Source organism: Ovis aries, chromosome 3 (genome assembly GCF_016772045.2).
Source record: "Ovis aries strain OAR_USU_Benz2616 breed Rambouillet chromosome 3, ARS-UI_Ramb_v3.0, whole genome shotgun sequence".
In the NCBI taxonomy this organism is placed as follows: domain Eukaryota; kingdom Metazoa; phylum Chordata; class Mammalia; order Artiodactyla; family Bovidae; genus Ovis; species Ovis aries.
This window is the reverse complement of record NC_056056.1, coordinates 1,553,961-1,573,420: the sequence shown is the minus strand read 5'-3', so window position 1 is coordinate 1,573,420 and position 19,460 is coordinate 1,553,961. Positions and strand designations below refer to the sequence as shown.

The 19,460-nt window shown below is 64.0% G+C and overlaps 1 protein-coding gene across 2 annotated transcripts in view; it reads left to right on the top strand.

The window, feature by feature from the left end:
* The window catches only part of COL5A1 (collagen type V alpha 1 chain), a 139,281-nt gene extending 120,326 nt beyond the window's left edge, over window positions 1-18,955 (top strand). Inside the window, exons 56-66 of one of the 2 annotated variants that reach the window (XM_027966118.2) lie at window positions 83-136; window positions 228-281; window positions 577-684; window positions 1,803-1,856; window positions 2,700-2,735; window positions 3,120-3,173; window positions 3,609-3,864; window positions 4,675-4,787; window positions 7,430-7,498; window positions 10,948-11,181; window positions 16,716-18,955. In XM_027966118.2, the coding sequence (XP_027821919.2) occupies window positions 83-136; window positions 228-281; window positions 577-684; window positions 1,803-1,856; window positions 2,700-2,735; window positions 3,120-3,173; window positions 3,609-3,864; window positions 4,675-4,787; window positions 7,430-7,498; window positions 10,948-11,181; window positions 16,716-16,862 (1,179 nt within the window). In that variant the 3' untranslated portion in view covers window positions 16,863-18,955. Of the gene's footprint in view, window positions 1-82; window positions 137-227; window positions 282-576; window positions 685-1,802; window positions 1,857-2,699; window positions 2,736-3,119; window positions 3,174-3,608; window positions 3,865-4,674; window positions 4,788-7,300; window positions 7,370-7,429; window positions 7,499-10,947; window positions 11,182-16,715 lie in introns of both variants that reach the window. The other variant, XM_027966117.2, reaches the window with a different exon arrangement.
* Window positions 18,956-19,460: the final 505 nt, after the last annotated feature.

The following is a 19,460-nucleotide window of genomic DNA, read 5'->3' as shown; positions in this document are numbered from 1 at the left end:
AGTGACCCCAGGGTGGGGGGCCAGGGGGTGGGGCGGCGGCTGCTGAGGGCGGGGCTCACGGGCATGGTCGACTGTGTTTCAGGGTGAACAAGGTCTCCCTGGAGCCCCGGGCCCCGATGGCCCCCCAGGACCCATGGTGAGTCAGGACGTGCCCCAGGGGCCCCTGGCGGAGGTGGCAGAGGGCAGGGTTGGGGACGAGAACTCTGAGCCCCCCGCCTCCCCCGCAGGGCCCCCCAGGACTCCCCGGCCTCAAAGGAGACTCTGGACCCAAAGGAGAAAAGGTGAGTGGCCTGCAGGCGCCCATGCGGCTGAAGCGCGGGCTCTTTGAGAGCCTGTGCCTCGGACCCGACGAGGTCTGGCTTGTCCCCGCCTGTGTCACCTGCTCAGGGTGGGGACACAAGGGACAGCTCCGTGCGGCTTGGAGACCCGGCCGCTGCCCGCTGTCGGGGGCGGCCCGGGGCACGCTTCCACCGCAGGAGCTTCGGGCAGGCTGGAAGGCGGCGCTGCCACTTCTGGCTGGCCCACATGGTCGGACGCAAGGTGCCGCCACCGCAAATGCCCCTCTCATTCCCACAGGGTCACCCAGGCTTGATCGGCCTCATCGGACCTCCGGGCGAACAGGGAGAAAAGGGTGAACGTGGAGTCCCCGGACCCCAGGGCTCCTCGGGCCCTAAGGGAGAACAGGTACGTGGAACAGGCTGTGTCCAAAGGCTAGAGGCTTGTTCGAGCCAGAAGGACGTCCCGGGCCACGGGGTCAGGGCGGGAGCAGCCGCGAGGCCGGGCTTGCCCAGGTGCACAGGGCCCAGGGGTGGAACTGGAGCCCAGCCCAGGCCCTGAGCAGCCCTCACAGTCCTGCTGGCCTCCGCAGTGAAGGTCATCACCTCCACCACACTCAGAGAGGCCCTCTGTCCCAGGTGAGCGTCCAGAGGTCATCAGCGACTCTCAGCTGCATCCTGGCTCCCCCTTGACCCCGTATATGTGCGCCTGACCTCGGACTTCCCTGGGAAGCAGCCCCCGGGAAGCCACAGCCAGGAAAACAGCCTGCGAGGCTGGCCTGCCCTGCACCTGGGAGGTTCTGGCAGTGGATTCTTCGGCCGGGGAATGGGAGGGTGTGCGTGAGGGGGTTGAGGCCTGGCAGGCCCGCCTTTCCCGTCCCCACAGCAAGGCCACGGGGCCTCATTGCAGCCTGTGAACCCCCGCTGCCCAAGCTGGGTGTGATGGTTCACACGTGCCCCTGAGCTGTGCCCACCTTGACTGGCACCTGACCTGGGAGAGGGCGCGGTGCCTGAGGCAGAGCTGGAGGGAGGAGCCCCGGGGGAGGAGACATCCCCTGCCTCACCCCCCCGCCGTGTCTCCCCGTGGCACCTAGACCAGGAGAGAGGGTCAGTCAGAGGATGCAAGCTCCACTGTGGGGAAGCCCCTGGGAGGCTGGATGGACAGGCGGAAGAGACAGGGCCCCAGGATGCTCTCTGCCCCCTGCCCGGAACTCGTGCTTGGGGTGGACCCCCAGCCGGAGCAGAAAGCAGCAAGAGGGGACCAGGCGGGGCTGGTGCACATGAGACATTAGAGGGGGGGTCACGCTCAGGCTCCCCGGGGGTCCTTCCAGGCTGGCTGGGCAGCAGCCCCTGGGGTGCCAGGCCTCCCGGCAGGCGTTCAGGCCTCACCAGGCCCCGCAGGGAGTGAGGGCTCTGCTCACCCGTGTCCGAGTTGGGGGAGGAGGCCAGTGAGAGCCGGGGGCCGAGGCTGCAGGACAGGCTCCCCCCTGATCTGGGCGATGACGACCGCGTTTCTGCTCCTTTCAGGGTATCACTGGTCCTTCCGGCCCGATTGGCCCCCCAGGTCCCCCCGGCCTGCCGGTGCGTATCTGGAGGGGCGTGTGGCTCCCTGGGTTGTTCTGGGGGAACAGGGTAGGAGTGGCCACAGGGAAGCTGTGGGGCCCCAGGGTGGGGTCTGGGCCCCCCCCCGGGTTTCTCTGCTCATTATCTCTGATCTGAGTTCTGAGTGATGGAAACCGGGAAGTGGGTCGCTGGGCCCTGATTTCAGCTGCGGGAGTTGAAGGCGAGCCTCTGTCTCCAGGCTTTTTAGGGCATGTGAACAGTCCTCTGTAGGCATTTTGGGGACAGTGAGGATAGCGGCCGGTCCCTTCTGGCCCTCGCCATCTGCACGAGCAGGGCCAGCCTGGCCCAGACGTGAGGACCTGGGGTCCCGGCTTCCAGGCACCAGCCTGGGGCCTCCCCTTGCAGCTGGGAGACCCAGGACACGTCCTCGAGCCTTGAATTGCTTCTCCCCCAAACCAATCAGCCTCTGAGCCCCACCTAGGCCTGGGTCCACATGGCTGAAGGTGGCCCTAGCTTCTCTGCCACTGGCCCCGTGGCAGGCTGTCGGGAGGGGCTGGGGGCTCCACGTCAGGGCCTCCGGGGCCTCCACGCCCCTGTTGCTTCTCACGCCGGCTGCTTGAGCTGCGATTTCCCTGCTGGGGGGGGGGGGGCTGGGCTGAGGCCCACAGGACCCCCAGCCTTCGTGTGGGTGAACGCCCCCCCACCTGCCTCCCTGTGAAGCAGGTGCAAGCTCGGACTCCTGGGAGGGGCCGTGGGCGCAGGAGGAGGGCCCAAGGGAGGCAGGGCTGTGGGGGTGCGGGTCACAGCGGGGGCCTGGGGGGAAGGGGCCGCCCCCAACTGACGCCCTGCCCCTCTCCACAGGGCCCCCCTGGTCCAAAAGGTGCTAAGGGCTCCTCGGTAAGTGGCATCACCCTGACCGGCCCCTGGGCCCAGGGTTGGAGGGGGTACAGCTGTGGGCTGAGAACCTCCCGGGGTCCCCCGTCCCCCTTGCCTCTCGAGGCTGGTGGTTGATGCCCCTCCTCTGGGGCCGGCCTGCCCTGCACCCGCCTCCAGCCTGAGTCACCTCAGACCACAGCTCCCTGTGCCCAAGGAAGGGCTTTGCCCCCCAGGCTTCCCCTCAGGTGTCCGGTTCTCACATCTGCAGCTGGGGGGCGCCCAGCACGTTCGATCAGCCCCTCTGCCCTCTCCCCATGTGCTCCCGGGTATCGTTCCCGACCTCAAGGTGGACAGGTCCCGTCAGGCCTCAGTGACCATGAATGATTCTCTTTTCTTTCTCCGCAGGGTCCAACTGGCCCGAAGGGTGAGGCAGGCCAGCCAGGACCCCCTGGCCCACCAGTGAGTAGCCCTTGAGGACTCGGGAGCTGGGGGGGGGTCCCCTAATGCCGAGAGAATGTGGGAAGAATGTTTGTGTGGTTCAATCCCAAAACATTCTGAACAGTGTGTGATGTGTGGTGGGGCGGGGCCTGGCCCTGGACACAGGTCAGCCCAGGGCCCCTCGGCCTGGGAAGTCTGGTTGGGAAAAGAAGAAGGGTGAGCACGCCCACGTGTGTGTGAGCACACCCACCTGCCTCTGTGTGAACAGGTGTGTGTGCATGCGTGTTTCGGGCAGGGGTCAGGCAGCACCGGGCAAGGCCCTGCAGGGTCGTGTGGAATGTTCCAGAGACATAGGAAAGGGAAGAAGAGCGTGCTGAGATGGACAGGTGCCTGCAGCTGCGGCCCTGCTGTGGGCCCTGCCCTGCCCCACCCACTGCTGCCCTCTTCCCCACCCAGGGCCCCCCGGGCGAGGTCATCCAGCCCCTGCCGATCCAGGCGTCCAGGACCCGGCGGAACATCGACGCCAGCCAGCTGATGGACGACGCAGAGGGCGAGCAGTACATGGACTATGCGGACGGCATGGAGGAGATCTTCGGCTCGCTCAACTCCCTGAAGCTGGAGATCGAGCAGATGAAGCGGCCGCTGGGCACGCCGCAGAACCCCGCGCGCACCTGCAAAGACCTCCAGCTCTGCCACCCCGACTTCCCCGATGGTAGGGCGGCCGCGGGCCTGGGGACGCACGGAGCGGGCGGTGGCAGGGACCCATGCCTGGGCGGCACGCACCTCGCTCAGGTCCCTCCCGTGGGGGGATGGGGGTGCAGGGGCCTCCGCCCCATCACCTGGCGAGGCATCGCAGGAGAGCGGGAAGCCGTCCTGGGAGCCAGGAAGGAGGTCGAGGCGTGGGTCGCACGGAGCGGAGTCTAGTCTGAGTCCGTCGTTGTCGGGCGGGCCACGCGCTCTGCCGGGAGCCGGTGCTCCGCGTCTGTAAATGGGGGTGCAGCACGTCCCCGTCAGGACGTGCGCGCGGCCGCGGGGCTCCGGCGGCAGCTGCGTCTGTGCGTGAGTCCTCGCGCTGGTGTTCGCTGTTGCGCCTGGGGAAGCACCGCTTAGGCTCCAGGATACCGTAAAAGCGCAAACCAGCCCCGTGCTGCTGACTCCGACCCCACGTGCGTGAACTTCCGGGACCATTCCCGGAGCACCGCTGGGCTCCCAGCCACCCACAGGCCCAGCGGGGAGAGCCACCCTCCTGGGTACCCAGAGCCGGGCCCTGTGGGCCTCATGCTCTGGCTGTGCTTCTGGGGACCAGCCTGTCCCCGTGGCTCCATGGGCCCAGCAGGGACAGTGGGAGGCCCTTAGGGTCGCCCAGAGGGGGCCGTGCAGCCGCGCGAGGCCAGGCCGTGCCCGTGCTGGGCCACCCAGTGGCAGCTGCTTCTGTACCATCAAGGGGGCAGCTCTCCCAGTCTGCCTCCCTGACCCTGACCCCAACCCCGACCCCGACCCTGACCTTGACCCTGTGGTCCAGGCGAATACTGGGTGGATCCGAACCAAGGCTGCTCCCGGGACTCCTTCAAGGTGTACTGCAACTTCACGGCCGGGGGCTCGACGTGCGTCTTCCCCGACAAGAAGTCCGAGGGGGTGAGTGCCCGCCCCATCACCTCCTCTCCTGGGGGGGCGGGGCTGGCCCGGGAATCCTGCTGTGCCACCTGTGAAACCAGGAAATGAAAACCAGTTCCAAAATTAAGGTTTCTCCTCCAGAAATAGACTTGAATTTCCTTCGAGGAGAAACTGCTAGTGATGGGACGGGCTTGGTGCGGTCTCGTGTGTGGAAGGTTGAGGAGGGCCTGGCGCATGGGTTTCTTCCCCGGACTACCCCCGGAGCTAGGATTTCCACCACTGGTTGGTCAGATCCTTCCCAAAATGACCCCGTAGTCCTGACCTCAGACCCGCCTGAAGCCCGTGGAAGGCCTTGAAGGGCCAAGTAACCCAAACACGCCTTGTGGAAGGTGGCGTTTGCTGAAACCCTGAGTGGCAGCTTCTAGGGTGCTTGCTCCTGAGCACAGTGGATTCCTTCATAGGCTGTTCAGTGAGGCTCTGATCCGTGGAGACTCTGTAAGGTGTCCATCTCAGTCGCCCGTGGTCTTTTAGAGGCCTCGCCTCTGTGGTGGTGTCTGTGTGTGTGGACAGGTGTAAACCAGCGTGTGTGGATGCTGAGTGGGTGGCGTGTGGGTGGCGTGTAGATGGTGTGTGGGTGGCATGTGGATGGCGTGAGTGGCACGTTGATGGCACGTGAGTGGTGTGTGGAGTGTGGGTGGCGTGTGGAAGGCATGTGGGAGGTGTGTGGATGGCGTGTGAGTGGCACGTGGGTGGCATGTGGATGGCACGTGGGTGGTGTGTGGGTGGCGTGTGGGTGGCATGTGGATGGCATGTGGGTGGTGTGTGGATGGCGTGCAGGGACAAGCATGTGTGGCTGTCACGTGTTGCCTTCTCAAGCACGCGTTGGAAGCTGGGCTCTCTTTGGCCCAGGACAGCTGAGGAAGGAGGGCGAGGTCTCTAGCTGGGAAGATGGTGCAGTCTTGGGCCGTGGTGCCCTCTGCACCTCCTGGACACTCTCCTCCATGACATCATGCCCCGACGGCTCCCCGTCCCTGCCGCAAACCGGGGACGGCGGGTTCCTGGAGCCATGTGGGTCCAGGGTCACGCCCGGCACCCTCGTCCTCGACTCTCCAGCGGCCTTGACGCCCAGGGCCGCTTCCCTTGAGGGGAGCCGCCGCGGTGCCAGTCCCTGAGGTTCACGATCCCCACGGGGGGGCCCAGGGCGCCACAGGAACAGGCCCTGCGCTGACCGGGACACTGCAGGGACCCTGGCTCGTGCTCACTCTCCCCTGACCTGGGATTTTAAATCCTGGGGAAACGCACTCCCGACAGCAAGATCCCTGTGGGTCATGAGGAAACCCAGCCCCCGGCCCTGCCTCTGACGGAGGCCCCGGGGGAAATGCAGGTGGAAAAAAGCTGTTCCACGTCCTTGCGTTGCTGTCTGTTTGCAGACGGCCTCACTGCCGGGGAGCCAGGGGAACCCCCAGGAGCCTTCCCGGGTGGTGGAGCCGGGCGGACGGTGGGCTTCAGGCACTGAGTGAGCCCCGCGGCTCCTTGCTCTTCCTCTGCTCATGTGCTGACCTCCACGGGCCCACAGGCTGGGGGCCTTGGGCGGGTGGAGACGTGCCCAGTCGCCCGGGCTGCAGGGACCCCTAGGCAGCAGGAGAGGTCTGGGTGAGGCCCGCCCCTGCCCGCAGCCCCGCTCCTGCAGTCCTCACGCTAGCTGAGCGCAGCACCAAGAGCAGAGGTTCGGAACCCGGGGCAGGGTCCTGCGGGATGGAAGGCGGGCTGGACGCACTGGCCCTCCCCTGGGGCGACTGCTCAGGCTCCCCTGCACGAGCCAAGTTTAGGAGAGGAGCCGGGGATGGGGCCCAGGACCCGCGGCACAGGCAGAGGACCAGAGGGACGGCTGGGAACAGGCTGGACTCACGGGCGGTCTCCCCGGAGGGGATGCCCCGCCGCCCACTCGGCACACACACCACAGCTGCCACCAGTGCACACACCACAGGCAGGAGGCGTGCGCGCCTCACCCCTGGCTGGACCCTGGCGGGGCTCCTGCCCGCGCTGTCCCCAGGAAGAGGCCTTGGAGATGAAGCCGCGCCCCTAGGCCGCCCCTAGATCGGGGGGTCAGACGAGAGGGTGCCCACCGGCGCGTCAGCAGTAACCGGCCCTATTGTTTTTCCTGTCCTCACTCGGGTGAGATGCGGGGGCAGCCGTGCGCCCACCCCTTCATTCATCCGCTCCAGGAACGTGTCTCTGCAGTCGCCAAGCGCAAGGCTCTGTACTTGGTGCTGGACACACGGAAGCGATCAGAAGCAAACTCTGATCCTGCCCGTGAGCTGGTGCTGACCCCTGGAAAGCGCCAGGGCCAGTGGTCACAGGCCTGTCCCGGGGCGGGCGCCAGCTCCAGGGGAGGTGGGGCGCTGGAAGGGCTGGCCCGCCGTTGCAGTTGCTCCACTCGGCAGGGAGACTGCGCACCTGCGTCTCGAGGAGGCAGCAGTAACGCTCTCGTTCTCTCTGTTTCTCTCCCTCCCGCCTCCCGCCTCGATGTTTAGGCCAGAATCACTTCTTGGCCCAAAGAAAACCCGGGTTCCTGGTTCAGTGAGTTCAAGCGTGGCAAACTGGTAAGACGGCCCCCGCCGAGCTGCGGTGTGGTTTAGACCCGCCCGTTTCGTATCTTGCAGAGTAAGATGGCCCGCTGGCCCAAAGAGCAGCCCTCCACCTGGTACAGTCAGTACAAGCGGGGGTCGCTGGTAAGTGGCCCGGGGCTGCCTGCTCGCGGCTCGGCCTGGCTCGGCTCTGCATGGACGGACCCCCAGCGCCGCACCTGCTCTCGCCCTTTGGCCAAACTGCTGTGCTGCCGTGACCGCCAGGCTCAGGCTGGCCCCTCCTGCCGCGCCGACAGGGGTCCACTCTAGCCGAGGGCAGCCGGACGGCTGTCTGATCAGGTGGAGGGCGTGAGGCTGGCTTTCAGAGCCCCCGGCTGGGTGCTGCCGGGAACCGAGACCACAGATCCCAGGAGTGGAGGGTTTATTTAGCTCAGTCCTAGTGGGCAGCTCGGATGGCGTGGGCCCTGGCCCGTTGAGCCGTCCAGCCCCTCCAGGGTTCGTGCCCCGTGCCCCGCCCTTGCTGCAGCTGGGCCGAGGGGCCACAGGCTCCTCCGCTGTGTCACACGCGGCCGTGCTAGTCCCCAAGCGAACTTGCGGGGACCCAGTCTTAAATGGTCTATCCGGAGTGCAGGCAGCTGGCCTCCCTCGGAAGGACTGGACTTGGTGGGTCTCCAGGGGTTGAGAGACTGAGGCCCGTCGCACCCGATCCCCTGGGGCTGTGACTGCTTCCGCCCGGGAGGGCGTTTTCCCAGAACGTTCTGGGCCTTTGACTCGGTGCCCAGTGCAGGGTTCTGTGCCCCTTCCGATGAGCTCAAGGCCCAGGTTCCAGACACGGCCACGCTGCAGGTGCCACCAGAGCCCCTCGCTTCCTGCGTCCCCTCCTCCGCCAGGGTCTGCCCGGTGGCCCTGGGAGGACGAGCTTGTCTCTCAGAAGCAGCTCTCGGGTCCACGGCGTGGGCCTGACCCTCTGCCCTCGTCGGCTTCCTAGGGGCCCAGGGCCGCTCTCCCCTGGGACTCAGAGTGGGGCCTCCCAGCGGTCCACCCTGGGGACCCTGATCCAGACCCCAAGGTGCTGTGTGCTCAGTTAACAGCTCACGCCCCGTGCGCTCGAACCCCGGTCACCGAAGCTCTTTCCAGACACAAAGTCTGCGCTCGCCTTGCCTCGTCATGGGCTTCGTCTGTCTGTGCGGACACCCAGGCACCCTCTCCCCCTCCCTCCTGCTGACTCTCCTTCCCACGCCGCCTTGGGGCTGTCCTCAGGACAGAGCCTCTGGCACGCAGAAGGACCTGAAGTGGGTGCCCCCTTGGGAGGGCAGTGCCCGGGGCACTTGAGCCCTGCGGATGCTGGTGGGTGGGCGCAGGACTCAGGAGGAGGAGGGGCCGGGGCCAGGTCCCTTCTGCAGCCGTGCTGGTGAGCTTCTCCAGACGGGGCCCTTCACCCCCACGCCCACCGCCTGATTCCGCAGACGAGGGCGCAGAGCACCCCCTCTCAGCCGCCAGCCCGAGCCCACTCCTCCTTGCGTCCTGCTTCACAGACAGTTGACCAAGGCCGGGGAGCTGGGACGGTTCCGGGGACGGCCGCACATCCCCGCCATGTTCTGGCCGCATCGTCTCTAGCTGCCTGTGACCGTCACAGTGGGCGTCACAGGGCGTAGATGCAGGTCCCCCCCCAAGAGAAACAGGCGCTTTTCTGGGCCGGCTGCTCTGGGCGTCATGAAGGGGACGCTGCACAGCCCCTTTCCCCAGGAGGGGAGGGGCTCACCCAGGGCTCTGGGATGCCAACGTGGGGCTCGGGGTGGGCGGAGCCCGGGCCTCACCCTGCCTGGCTCTGGAGCTTCAGGTCCTTCTGTGTCCAGCACTGCCCCCCGCCTCTCTCTGCGCATGCCTCCTGCCTCCAGTCAGTCACCTTCCCTCCAGGAGGAGCGCCCGACGGCCTGGACCGCGGTTGGTATCCCCTCTCTCTCCTCAAGGTCTAGCTGGAAGTTGGCGGCCGGCGGCCACGTGGGGAGCTGGCTGGCCGCTCTGCGCTCTTCCCGCTCGGGTGGGGAGGAGCAGGAGGCCAGGCCTGGCTCGCCGCCATCAGCTGTCCTCACACAAAGATCTCTAAATACACGGACAGTATCGACTTCAAGTCCCCCTCGTGTGATCAGCACAGGTGTTTGAGGGCCCTTCCCGTGGATTTCCACGTAGAGTAGACTGTCTGTAATCCCTTCTGGCTCTTCTTGGTTCCTGAGCATTTACGCTTGGCTCCAACTCTCTGTTGGACAGAGCTGGCCACAGGCGTCCCCGGCCAGGGGCAGGCATCCTGGCACCAAGCTGCCTCTGTGTGCGTGGGGGCAGCTAGTGCACCTGCCTGGCTGAGCCGGGCGCCGGGGTCTGAGGCAACGCGGAGGTGAAGCAGCCGTGTGTCGGGAGGACCTGGGGTGTCAGGCCCTGACGTTCGCCCGCCCCCTGTCTGATGGGGACCCAGGACGAGCCGAGCTCCCTCTGCTGGGTTTGAGAGGAGGGTCTTCGGGGATGGAGAGACCTGCCTCATCCCAGGGGTTTGGGAGCCCCCGCCCCTGCCAGGTGTAGCAGCTCACAGAGCCGCCTCTGAGAAAGTGCAGAAGCTGATCCGTCCCTCGGGGCGCCCGGCACTGGCCCGCTGAGTTCCCGGCCCGTGACGCCGAGGAGTCACTTGGGAACCAGCCTGCCCTCGCTCCCGGGTGTCTCGCCCCGACTTCAGGCTGCCCGCTCACATGGGCAAGGCTGACCCCTGACCCCTAGGCCTCCACACCCGTTGTGCTCTCCCCTGGGTCCACACCCAGGGAGTGGGTAGCAGAGGCCTTTCCCTGTGCTCAGGGAAGTGCCCAGTCCCTCCAGGCTTCTGGCTCTCGGCCATATGGCCCGTGACCCTCTCACAGGCTGGTCCTCCTGTCTGCTGGCCAAGCACCCCATACCTCATGTCCAACTGGCCTGTCCCTCTCCGAGGCCTCCTGCCCTTTCTGTGTCCAGTTCTCACGGCCCCGGTCAGGTCTTTGTACGTCACGGCGACCAGCCAGTGGTCAGCATCATCTAATGAGCACCTTCCTATGCTGAGCTCAGGGCCCAGAGACAGGGATGTGCACGCCAAGCTCCTGTGCTCAGGGTACTCTTGGTCCAAGGAGGGCCAGCGACCAGACCCCAGGGACCCCCAACACAGGAGTCCAGTCCTGGTGTGGAGGGCCCTACAGCCAGTAGGAAAGACGGACACTGAGCCAGGCCACCTTGGGCGAGGACGTCTAACCCAGGCAGGCTTCCTGGAAGAGAATGCATATGAGTTGGGCCCCAGAGGCAGAGTAGGGACCAGCCAGGCAAGGAGTGGGTGGGTTACTTGGGTCCTTGAAGGAAATGAGGCGGGGTTCACTGTGTTCAAGGGAGCCCCCCAGAGAGCCAGCAAGTGCTGGCCCGGGGACCCGGGTGTGTGGCTTGTTTCCAGGTGGGGCCCTTGGCACGGCCTGCACTCCAGAGGAGACAGCTCCAGGCTGAAGCTCCCAAGCCCGCCCATGTGGACGAGGGGCCTTGCGCGACCGCGTGTCCCCGCCCTGCTGAGCCCCCCTCCTGTCACCCTGCAGCTCTCCTACGTGGACGCCGAGGGCAACCCCGTGGGCGTGGTCCAGATGACCTTCCTGCGGCTGCTCAGCGCCTCCGCCCACCAGAACATCACCTACAACTGCTACCAGTCGGTGGCCTGGCAGGACGCCGCCACGGGCAGCTACGACAAGGCCATGCGCTTCCTGGGCTCCAACGACGAGGAGATGTCGTATGACAACAGCCCCTACATCCGTGCCCTGGTGGACGGCTGCGCCGTGAGTGTCTGTGCTGGGGCGGGGCGGGGCGGGGCGGGGCGGGGTGGGGCGGGCGGACGCCCGCGGTCGTTTGCTCGACACAAACTTCCTGGGCACCTGCTGTGTGCTGGGTGCTGGGTGCAGTGAGGGCTGGCCGTGGCTGGTGGACGTGGAGTTCCGTAGCCCACAGCCGGGCCCTCCCGAGGTGCCGGAGTTGGAGAGGCTGAGCCCGGGTCCCTGACCGAGAGCCTGGGGTGCTGTGAAGTGCTCTTGGTCTGATTCGGAAGTTGAGACGCCTCCCCTTTGGGGAGTGGCCGGAGCTGAGGCTGAGCCCGAGAACATGGCCACCCTGGGAGATATCTGCAGACAGCAGGCAGTGGAGCTGCCCGATCGTGACATCCCCGGCCCACACTGGGTCCGCCCCCTGGACCCCGTGCCGCCCTCTGGGAAGGATGCTCTGCTCAGGCCCGAGAGGCCGGCCAGGGCTGGGCTGCCTTCACTCTTTGGACTTTGTGCTTGCCCCCCTGCACCCCTACATGTGCCTCCCAAGTGAGGGTCAGCCCCTAGAACTGAGCTGGGTCCTTCTGAACTGGGATACTGGGAAATGTTCAGTGCAGCCCTGCACAGGGCCCAGTCCTGGTAAAACCCTCAGATGGGTCTCCCGTGTGGCCTGTCCGAGGCTGGAGGTCGGGGGATCACCAGGAATCACTGTCCTGCTGGTCTTACTGCCCCCTCTGACATCGGACCACTGACCTCCCACCACCCGCTTCCAGAGACCTGCCAGAGGTCCCTGCCCAGCCTGGCTCCCTCGGGGACTTGGCTAGTGTAGGCTCTGCTCTGCTGGGTGTCCAGGGCCCACTGCGTGGTGCCAGCCTCTGTGGACACCCTCCTCTGGAAGGCGCCAGCCTCCCATCTTATGGTCGGGAAGCCCTTCCCTCCGTCCCAGGACCCAGTCCCAGTCGGGCCCTTCCCATGGATTTCCACATGGAGAAAACCATCTGCGATCCCTTCTGGTTCTTCTTGGTTCTGGAGGTTTTACACTTGGCTCCAACCTTCTTATTGAACAGAGTGGCCAGGGCGTGTGTCAGAGCTGGTCACAAGCGTCCCCAGCCGGGGGCAGGCATCCCGGGCACCAAGCTGCCTCTGCGTGCCTGCGAGCAGCCAGCGCTCCTGCCTCTGCATCCGCGTCCCATACTATCGGGGCGTGTGGGATCTGAGGGTTCTCCCTAAGGTCCGTCGAGGCGGTCTGGCCACCTGGCCAGCCTGGGGCATCTGGGATGAGCCCAGCAGGCCAGCGGGAAGGCAGGTGCTGACCCACTGCTAAGAGCAGGACTCAGGTGGAACCAGACTCACATCTTGCCTCCTCCCTGGCTGCTCTGCTGGGACTGGCCTGGGCCTTTCGGCTGAGGAGCTCCAGTCCTTCTTCCCAAAAAACGATCTAGTTATAACCCCCAGGGTTCTTTGAGGATTAGAGGTGAGCGTGCGCAGGGCAGGCATGGGGCCAGGGTGCCCCATGGGGCAGCCTTCCCGCCCCCAGATGCCCTGGCCCCTGGCCCTGGTGTGGGTCAGTCCTTTGGACCTGACCGTGGCCTGTGCAGAGCGGGTCCCTCCCTGAGGTCAGGGGATGCAGGGTACCCTGGGGAAAAGGATCCAAAGCTCCAGAAGCCCTGGTCGTCCAGCATCTGCTCACGTTCCTGACGCAAACCCCAAGCTGCTTCCAGAGGTCATGAGGTGCTAACTAAAACCCTGTCTCGTGTCTGCCTCCTACAAAAGAAGACAAGAATAGCACTGATTCACGGGGCTGCTCCAGGAGGAACGTGCCGGAGGAGCGCTGAGCCGCCGTGAGCCCAGAATCATCGCCCTTCCTATTTTTGGGGCAGCTCGGGCTCCCGAGCGTGAGGCAGTCAGGTGTAAGAGGAGGAGAAATGAGGACCTGGGGAGGAGGGTCAGCCCTAGGGCAGAGCCTGCAGCGGGGCTGAGCTCCCCGGCTCCCCTGGCAGAAAGGGAAACGCTCTGGCTGGCCCATATACATCACCTGGTAAAGGGCGGAGACTGGTTTTCCAGAAGAGGGGCCCTTCCCTGAAAGGATGCCGGGAAAACGCACCTGGGGTGAAGGGGCAGGTGGCATTGCCACGCGCACCTCTGGGGACAAGAGTGCCCGGCAGAGGGCCACCATTCTTCAGGATGGACAGTCACAGGTTCCGAGTCACAGAGGTCAGAAGGATCCGGCTCCTTGTCTCCACCCACCGAAGCCAGCCCTGCCACCCAGGCACCCCGACCCTGAGACCCACGTGAGATCCAGGCCCTGAGCTGCTCCTTGAGAGAAGCACAGACCCGGTCGGCTGCTGTGGCTCCAGAAAGCCTGGCAATCGCTGCCACGCTCCGAGCTGGTCCTCCGGGCACCTCCGGCGCGACAGCAAGACCTGGCATCGTGGAAATGTCTGCACCCAGCGCTTGGCGTCTTTATTCCTGGAAAGAGTCTGTCTTTGAGAAGGTGGAGAGGTCGTGTCTAAAGAGAGTAACCCAGCTGATGGGGAAAATGGGCTTAGAGGGCAGGCAGGAGAGGGGACGCGAGGAGGCCCAGGCCGGGTGGAGCACGGAGCTGGGGTGCTGGGCGCTTCTGGAGGACGGCCTGCAGCGGCCGTGCTCTGCTCACCCCGTGCCACGCCACCGCCCGTCGTAAGTGCAGCCACGACTTGAAAGGTCACACCCCTCACAGGCACTCATGCCAGAGGCTCGAGGAACGCAGGCTTGGGGCAGAGAGGCCTGCCTCCCTGGAGGCCCGCTCGGTCCACATTGTAGTAAGGACCAGAGACACTGGGATTTGGACTCTGGTGTGGTGCGGCTGTGCAGCCTGATGGGCGGGGCCCGGAGTGCAGAGGCTCGAATCCCTGGACAGAGGCCCCAGGAGCCCTGCCACGTGAATCCCGTGGTTTATGCAGCTCCGCACACCCTGGGGGCCACTGCCAGCCCATGGTGGTCATTTATGCCTCAGGAGTAACGGGGTGATGGAGCGCAGTGCTCACAGAGGCCCCTCTGAGTGCTCTGATAACCGCAGCGCTGGGGCCCCGTCCGTCCAGGAGGAAGCGCCTGCCAGCTTGGCACATGCTGCCATCCCTGGTGGGAGGAGGAGGCGGGCGCTGGTGCAGCCAAGGCCGCTTTGTGGAGGAGAGGCAAGCTGGGCTGCCCAGCTCCCCATGACAGCGGAGGCCCATTAGAGGCCAGGGCGGCCGTCCGCTCGAGCCCCTGCTGGGTGGTGGTCGGACCAGGGCCAGAGCTGGGACAGAGGGATGGGTGGACTCTGAACCGTGCTTGCTGGACGGAAGGGAAGGAAAGGGCTCAGCTTCCTCCCAGGGCTCCCTGCCTGAAGAGGCGAGGATGGCGTCCCCTCTGGGGGCTCTGAGTTCAGCCTCACTGCCCCCAGTCCCTCCCAGCACCCACAAAGCTGCCGTGGTCCTTAGCCCCTTCCCTGGCAGTGGAGGGCTGGCTATTCCCCCCAGGCCAGGCCTCGGCCCGTCTGCTGGAAGCCCACGGCATCTGTGGCCTTGAGCTCCTGGCCGCTGGACAAGCCCTTCAGACTGTTGCTCAGAGGATGACTGTGACCCACGCGTGTCAGAATTGCCCAAGATACACCTACACGAGGCAGATGCCGCATCCCGCTCTCAGCCCCCTGAATCCTGTCTCCAGGACGGGCTGAAGCCAGCGGTGCTAACAAGCTCCCGGGAGGACACTTGACTCTGAAGTGTTGGCCCTGGCATTACAGCAGCCCTAGGCTGGCCCGCTGAGGGTGCTCCCTTCCTGTGAAAGCAGGGCCGAGGGGAGGCGAGTCTGAGGGTTGTGGAGATTCTGAAGGAAACTCAGAGCAGGTCGCTCCCAGGCTCAGTCCAGAGGCGCCTTCATGGAGGCCGGGCCGGGAACCCTGTTCCATGAGGCTCCGCCCATCCTCTGCACATCCATGGAGCAAGGGTACCCGTCCTCCAGTGGAGAAAAACGAGCTGCAGCGAGTATGGGAGTCATCCATTGCTTGTAACAAGTCACCCTCCAGATTTGGCACCTAAAATAGTGGATATCAGTCACCTGACTTAGTTTCGGAGGGTAACGAATGTGGGGGTAGCTCAGCGGGCTGGCTCTGGCCCAGCATCTGTCCTGGTCTGTTTGAGCTGCTGGTCAGATCACTGCTGACCAGGGGCTTATCAACAGCACCATCACCCTTGCAGTGCTGGAGGCTCACGTCCAGGCCAGTAGGGGCCCTCCCCTGGGTTGCACGCGGCCGCCCCACCTCCCCCCGTCCTCACACAGGGCTGCACGCGGCCGCCCCACCTCCCCCCGTCCTCACACAGGGCTGCACGCGGCCGCCCCACCTCCCCTCGTCCTCACACAGGGTTACAAGCTAACACTCCACCTGCTTCTTAAAAGGGCACAAACCCCAGTCATGAGGCCCCATCCCAGTGACCTAATGACCTCCCAACACAGTCACCCAGGGGGTAAGGCTTCCCCATCAGGTCTGGGGCTGCACACAGTCAGTCCCTGAAGGTGCCTGAGGTTGCTGAGCGACTGACCCGTGAAGCTCCCTGCTGAGGCTGTCCTCACCAGGCGGGTGCCCCCTGAGGAGTGATCCACCTGGAAGTCAGGGGCCAGGGCCGTCCTGCAGCCTGCCACCCAGAGAGTGGAGGCCACCTCCTAGCAGCTGGACTCTCTGACCCCCTTGCCAGGGCCACATGGGGCTCCGGGGGCTTTTCATGGTCACCCAGGTGATGGTTATGGCCTCCCTGAGAGGGTCGTGCCCACACTATCCTGCTGGAGGGGCTCAAGGCCCCGGGAGGTGCTGCCTTCTCCCTGGACTAGTCACCCGTCGTGGGGGATTGGGTGGTGGAGGGACAGCCTCCCTGGGACCAGATCCCTCTGAGGCCGCGCCCGTTCTCAGGCGAGGCAGAAAAGACCACTGGTCTAGAACAGGCCGGTGGGCGGCGTCTGAGATGATCCCGGACCCTTGTCTTGGGGGCGTTGCCGGGGCGGGGCCAGCGCACCCCTGACAGGCGTGCTGGTGCTCAGGGTTGCGTGTGGGTGGCTCTCCGTCCAGCGCGGACTTGCTCCTTCACCGCCTGCATTCTGGGGGACGCGGCCGGTGGGGGAAGGGAGCCAGCACTCCGGGGGGCAGTTCTGTACCCCCTGGGGTTCACTCTCCCACCCGGAAGGTGGGTCCATCAGGGTGGTGCTGGGCGGGAACCCAGATGCTCACGGGAGTGAGGCAGGTGGTTGGAGCTGGGGAGGGCTGACTCAACCTGGCTGGACTGCCCTGGGGCAGATCCCTGGGGCTCAATGGGGGGTCCCAGCTGGCGGGGATGTAAGCGTGGGTCCCGATGGGCTGAGGACCCTCAGCACAGCCTCCCTATGCTGCGTCCTGCTCCCAAGTGTCGGGGCTGGATGGTGTCCTGGCGTGGGATGCCAGCTCCCGCGGCGGTCATCCTGCTGGGGGCGGGTTTCGGAGCTAGGGAGGGTGTGGCGGGCGTGGACCGCCCTTGCTGACCCATCCTGCTCTCCCCCACCCCCTGCAGACGAAGAAAGGGTATCAGAAGACGGTTCTGGAGATCGACACGCCCAAGGTGGAGCAGGTGCCCATCGTCGACATTATGTTCAACGACTTCGGGGAAGCGTCACAGAAATTCGGATTTGAAGTGGGGCCGGCTTGCTTCCTGGGCTAGGAGCCGCGAGCCCGGCCCCAAGAGCAACCTCGTGACCTCAGCGCGCCGCCTGCGGGCGTCCGGACAGTGAGGGCCCCTCGCCCCTCGCACGGCGCCGGCCCGCCCCCGCACGAGAGCAAAGGGAAAGAGCCGCGTCCGCGCCCCCACCCTGGAGCCGAATCACATGACCTAGATGCCCTGCAGCCGCCCGCTTCCAGCAGCCCCGGCCCGGCGACGCCGCGCTCCCTGGGAAGGGAGCGGGGCCCACGGGCCTTGCCCCCAGCCCGTGGATGGTCTTCACGGAGAAGGGTAGGGCTGCCGTATTTGGAGATCACGCCTTAAAAAAAATAAAATCAACTTGAAGATGTGTATTTTCCCCTGACCTTCAAACCTTGTTCCGAGGCCAGCCTTGTAAAGGTCACCCCGCCCTCCAGAGCCTCCGTTTTTAACAAGATCCATTCACAGGCCAAATGGCATCCTGTGTGTGCCTTTGCGATGGATTAAAGGTGCTTCTGTTTCTGTGAGTTTTAAGTAAATATCTGTATTGTATTGTCATACATGCTCAGTGTCCCTGACTTTCAGTCATGCCTGTGAACCCCGCTGCAGTCCCCCTGGGACCCCCGCCCGCTCCAGGACGTGTGATGAATTGGGAATTTGCCACAGGCAGCCAGCATTCACTCTCCTGTCGCCAAGCAGCTGCCAGTGCCCCTTTCAGACAAGCCTTTGATTAGCTCTGGATTTTTTTTTAAACGGAGAGAGAAAGAAAAAAGGATCTTATACTCTGTCTTCTCCACATGCACTTAGGCTTAAATTAATTTTAATTGCTCCCTTTTTCCATGTTTCTTCCTGCAGAGCCTGATGGGAGAATGTCCAGGGCAGGGAAACCGCATTTTCTGTCGATGATAATTCAATGAAAATTGGTGCTTATGTTTACACTCTTTTGTGGTGCTATGTGTTAAGATCTCCTTGAAGGTGACCCTGGGGCTGCCTGCTGGGCCTCATTCCCCATCTCTCTCCCTCCTGGCTCTCGCGCCACCATCTAGGTTTTTGCCACCTGCCCTCCCGTAGCCCTGCCCTCCTCCCAGACAGCAGCGACGCCGCTCCAGGCGGGGTACCACTCTTAGGCTGTGCGTCTGTGATCGGAAGACACACACACAACACGCGGACGCGTCCCGCGTGACCCACAGTGAAACGATGGCAGGTCGTGTTCCGTTGCCGAACGTTTGTGGTGCTGACTTCTGCGTTGTCGTCGTTGCTGTGTTGTTGCTGCTGTTTGCAAGGACTGAATCGAGGCAGCACGTGGCCTTCAGCGGGGCTGCCCTCCGTGTGGCCTCGGCAGACAGACAAATGTGCAATGAACTCGGTGAGTCCCGCCGGGGTCACCAGCTGTGCCTTATCCCCATGAAAGCAATTTGGATTTCCGTCTGCAAATGTGTTGGGCGTGGGTCTCAGCTGCTTGGGTGCTCGGGCCAGCCAGGCTCCGCCCGGTACTGGTCCTCCTCACCGCGCGAGGGCGAGGACTTGCTGGGCTGGCAGGAAAGGTGATTCCTTTACTGTGAAAAGCTGCCCTTGTGCAATGCCCTTTCCTGCCAGGATGGGAGAAGCGAGACGGGCCCTGAGGCCCTGTGCAGCCCCCTCAGGAGGAGTTGTGACAGGTCCCAGCCCTGGTGCTGTTCTCCGCCCACCCTGCCCCATCGGACCGTGGTTCCAGCTTAGGAAACCGCAGCAGAGCATCCCAGGAGTAACAATACCCACCACCACCACCACCACGAAGAGTTCCCAAATCCCCTAGAAATTGAGTCTTGCTCTTGCCAAAGAAAAGTCTGGCTTTGAGATTCTTCCGCACCCAGGATGCCAGCGTCTGCCAATGACCCTGCCCTTCATCTCTTCAAAGGAAAAGCCATATCGGGTCGTTGCCACAGGGCGCCCTGTGGGCTTTGTCTAGGTCATGTGATTCCATTTTGATTTCTCATCCCACCAAGTTCTGTCAATCTGTCCTCCGTTGGTCCCTTCAAAGCTGTTGTGATTTGTACTGAGTCAAAACATGTCCCATTCTCCCCAGACCACTCAGCTATGATGTATTGCAATAAAATTACTTCTTATATTTGCAGAAATTCTTTTGGTGTAATTTTATTTTTTCCCCTCATCTATATAATTGGACAGAGGTTGATGAAGAGAAAAGGAGAATGGTCAAAAGGAAACCTACGGTGAATATTCTAGGACATTAGGCCCTTTAAGATAGGATGTCAAGCGACACACTGTACACTTCCCGGAAACCCAATAGACGTGTTCACACGTTTCCACTGTAATGCCCAGGAAAGGGTATTTTAAAATATTTTAAACCTGTGTAACAGAGGAATAATTGTAATAGTTTTTCAATAAATCAAGATGACTGTTTCCACCGTAAATAGATGTGATCGGCTGTCTTCTTAAGTGTGACCAGGGCCTTCCCCTGCATTAAACCAATGTGTGACCCCAATCTCAGGACAGTGGAAACTCTCAAAACCCTCATCATGGTCACAGTGGAAGGAAGGCATGGGCCAGACCATCCGCCAAAGGAGCTCCTCCTCAGAAGAAGCGGCAGGGGGCACTGGGCAGAGCTGTGCCCTGAGAGGCCTT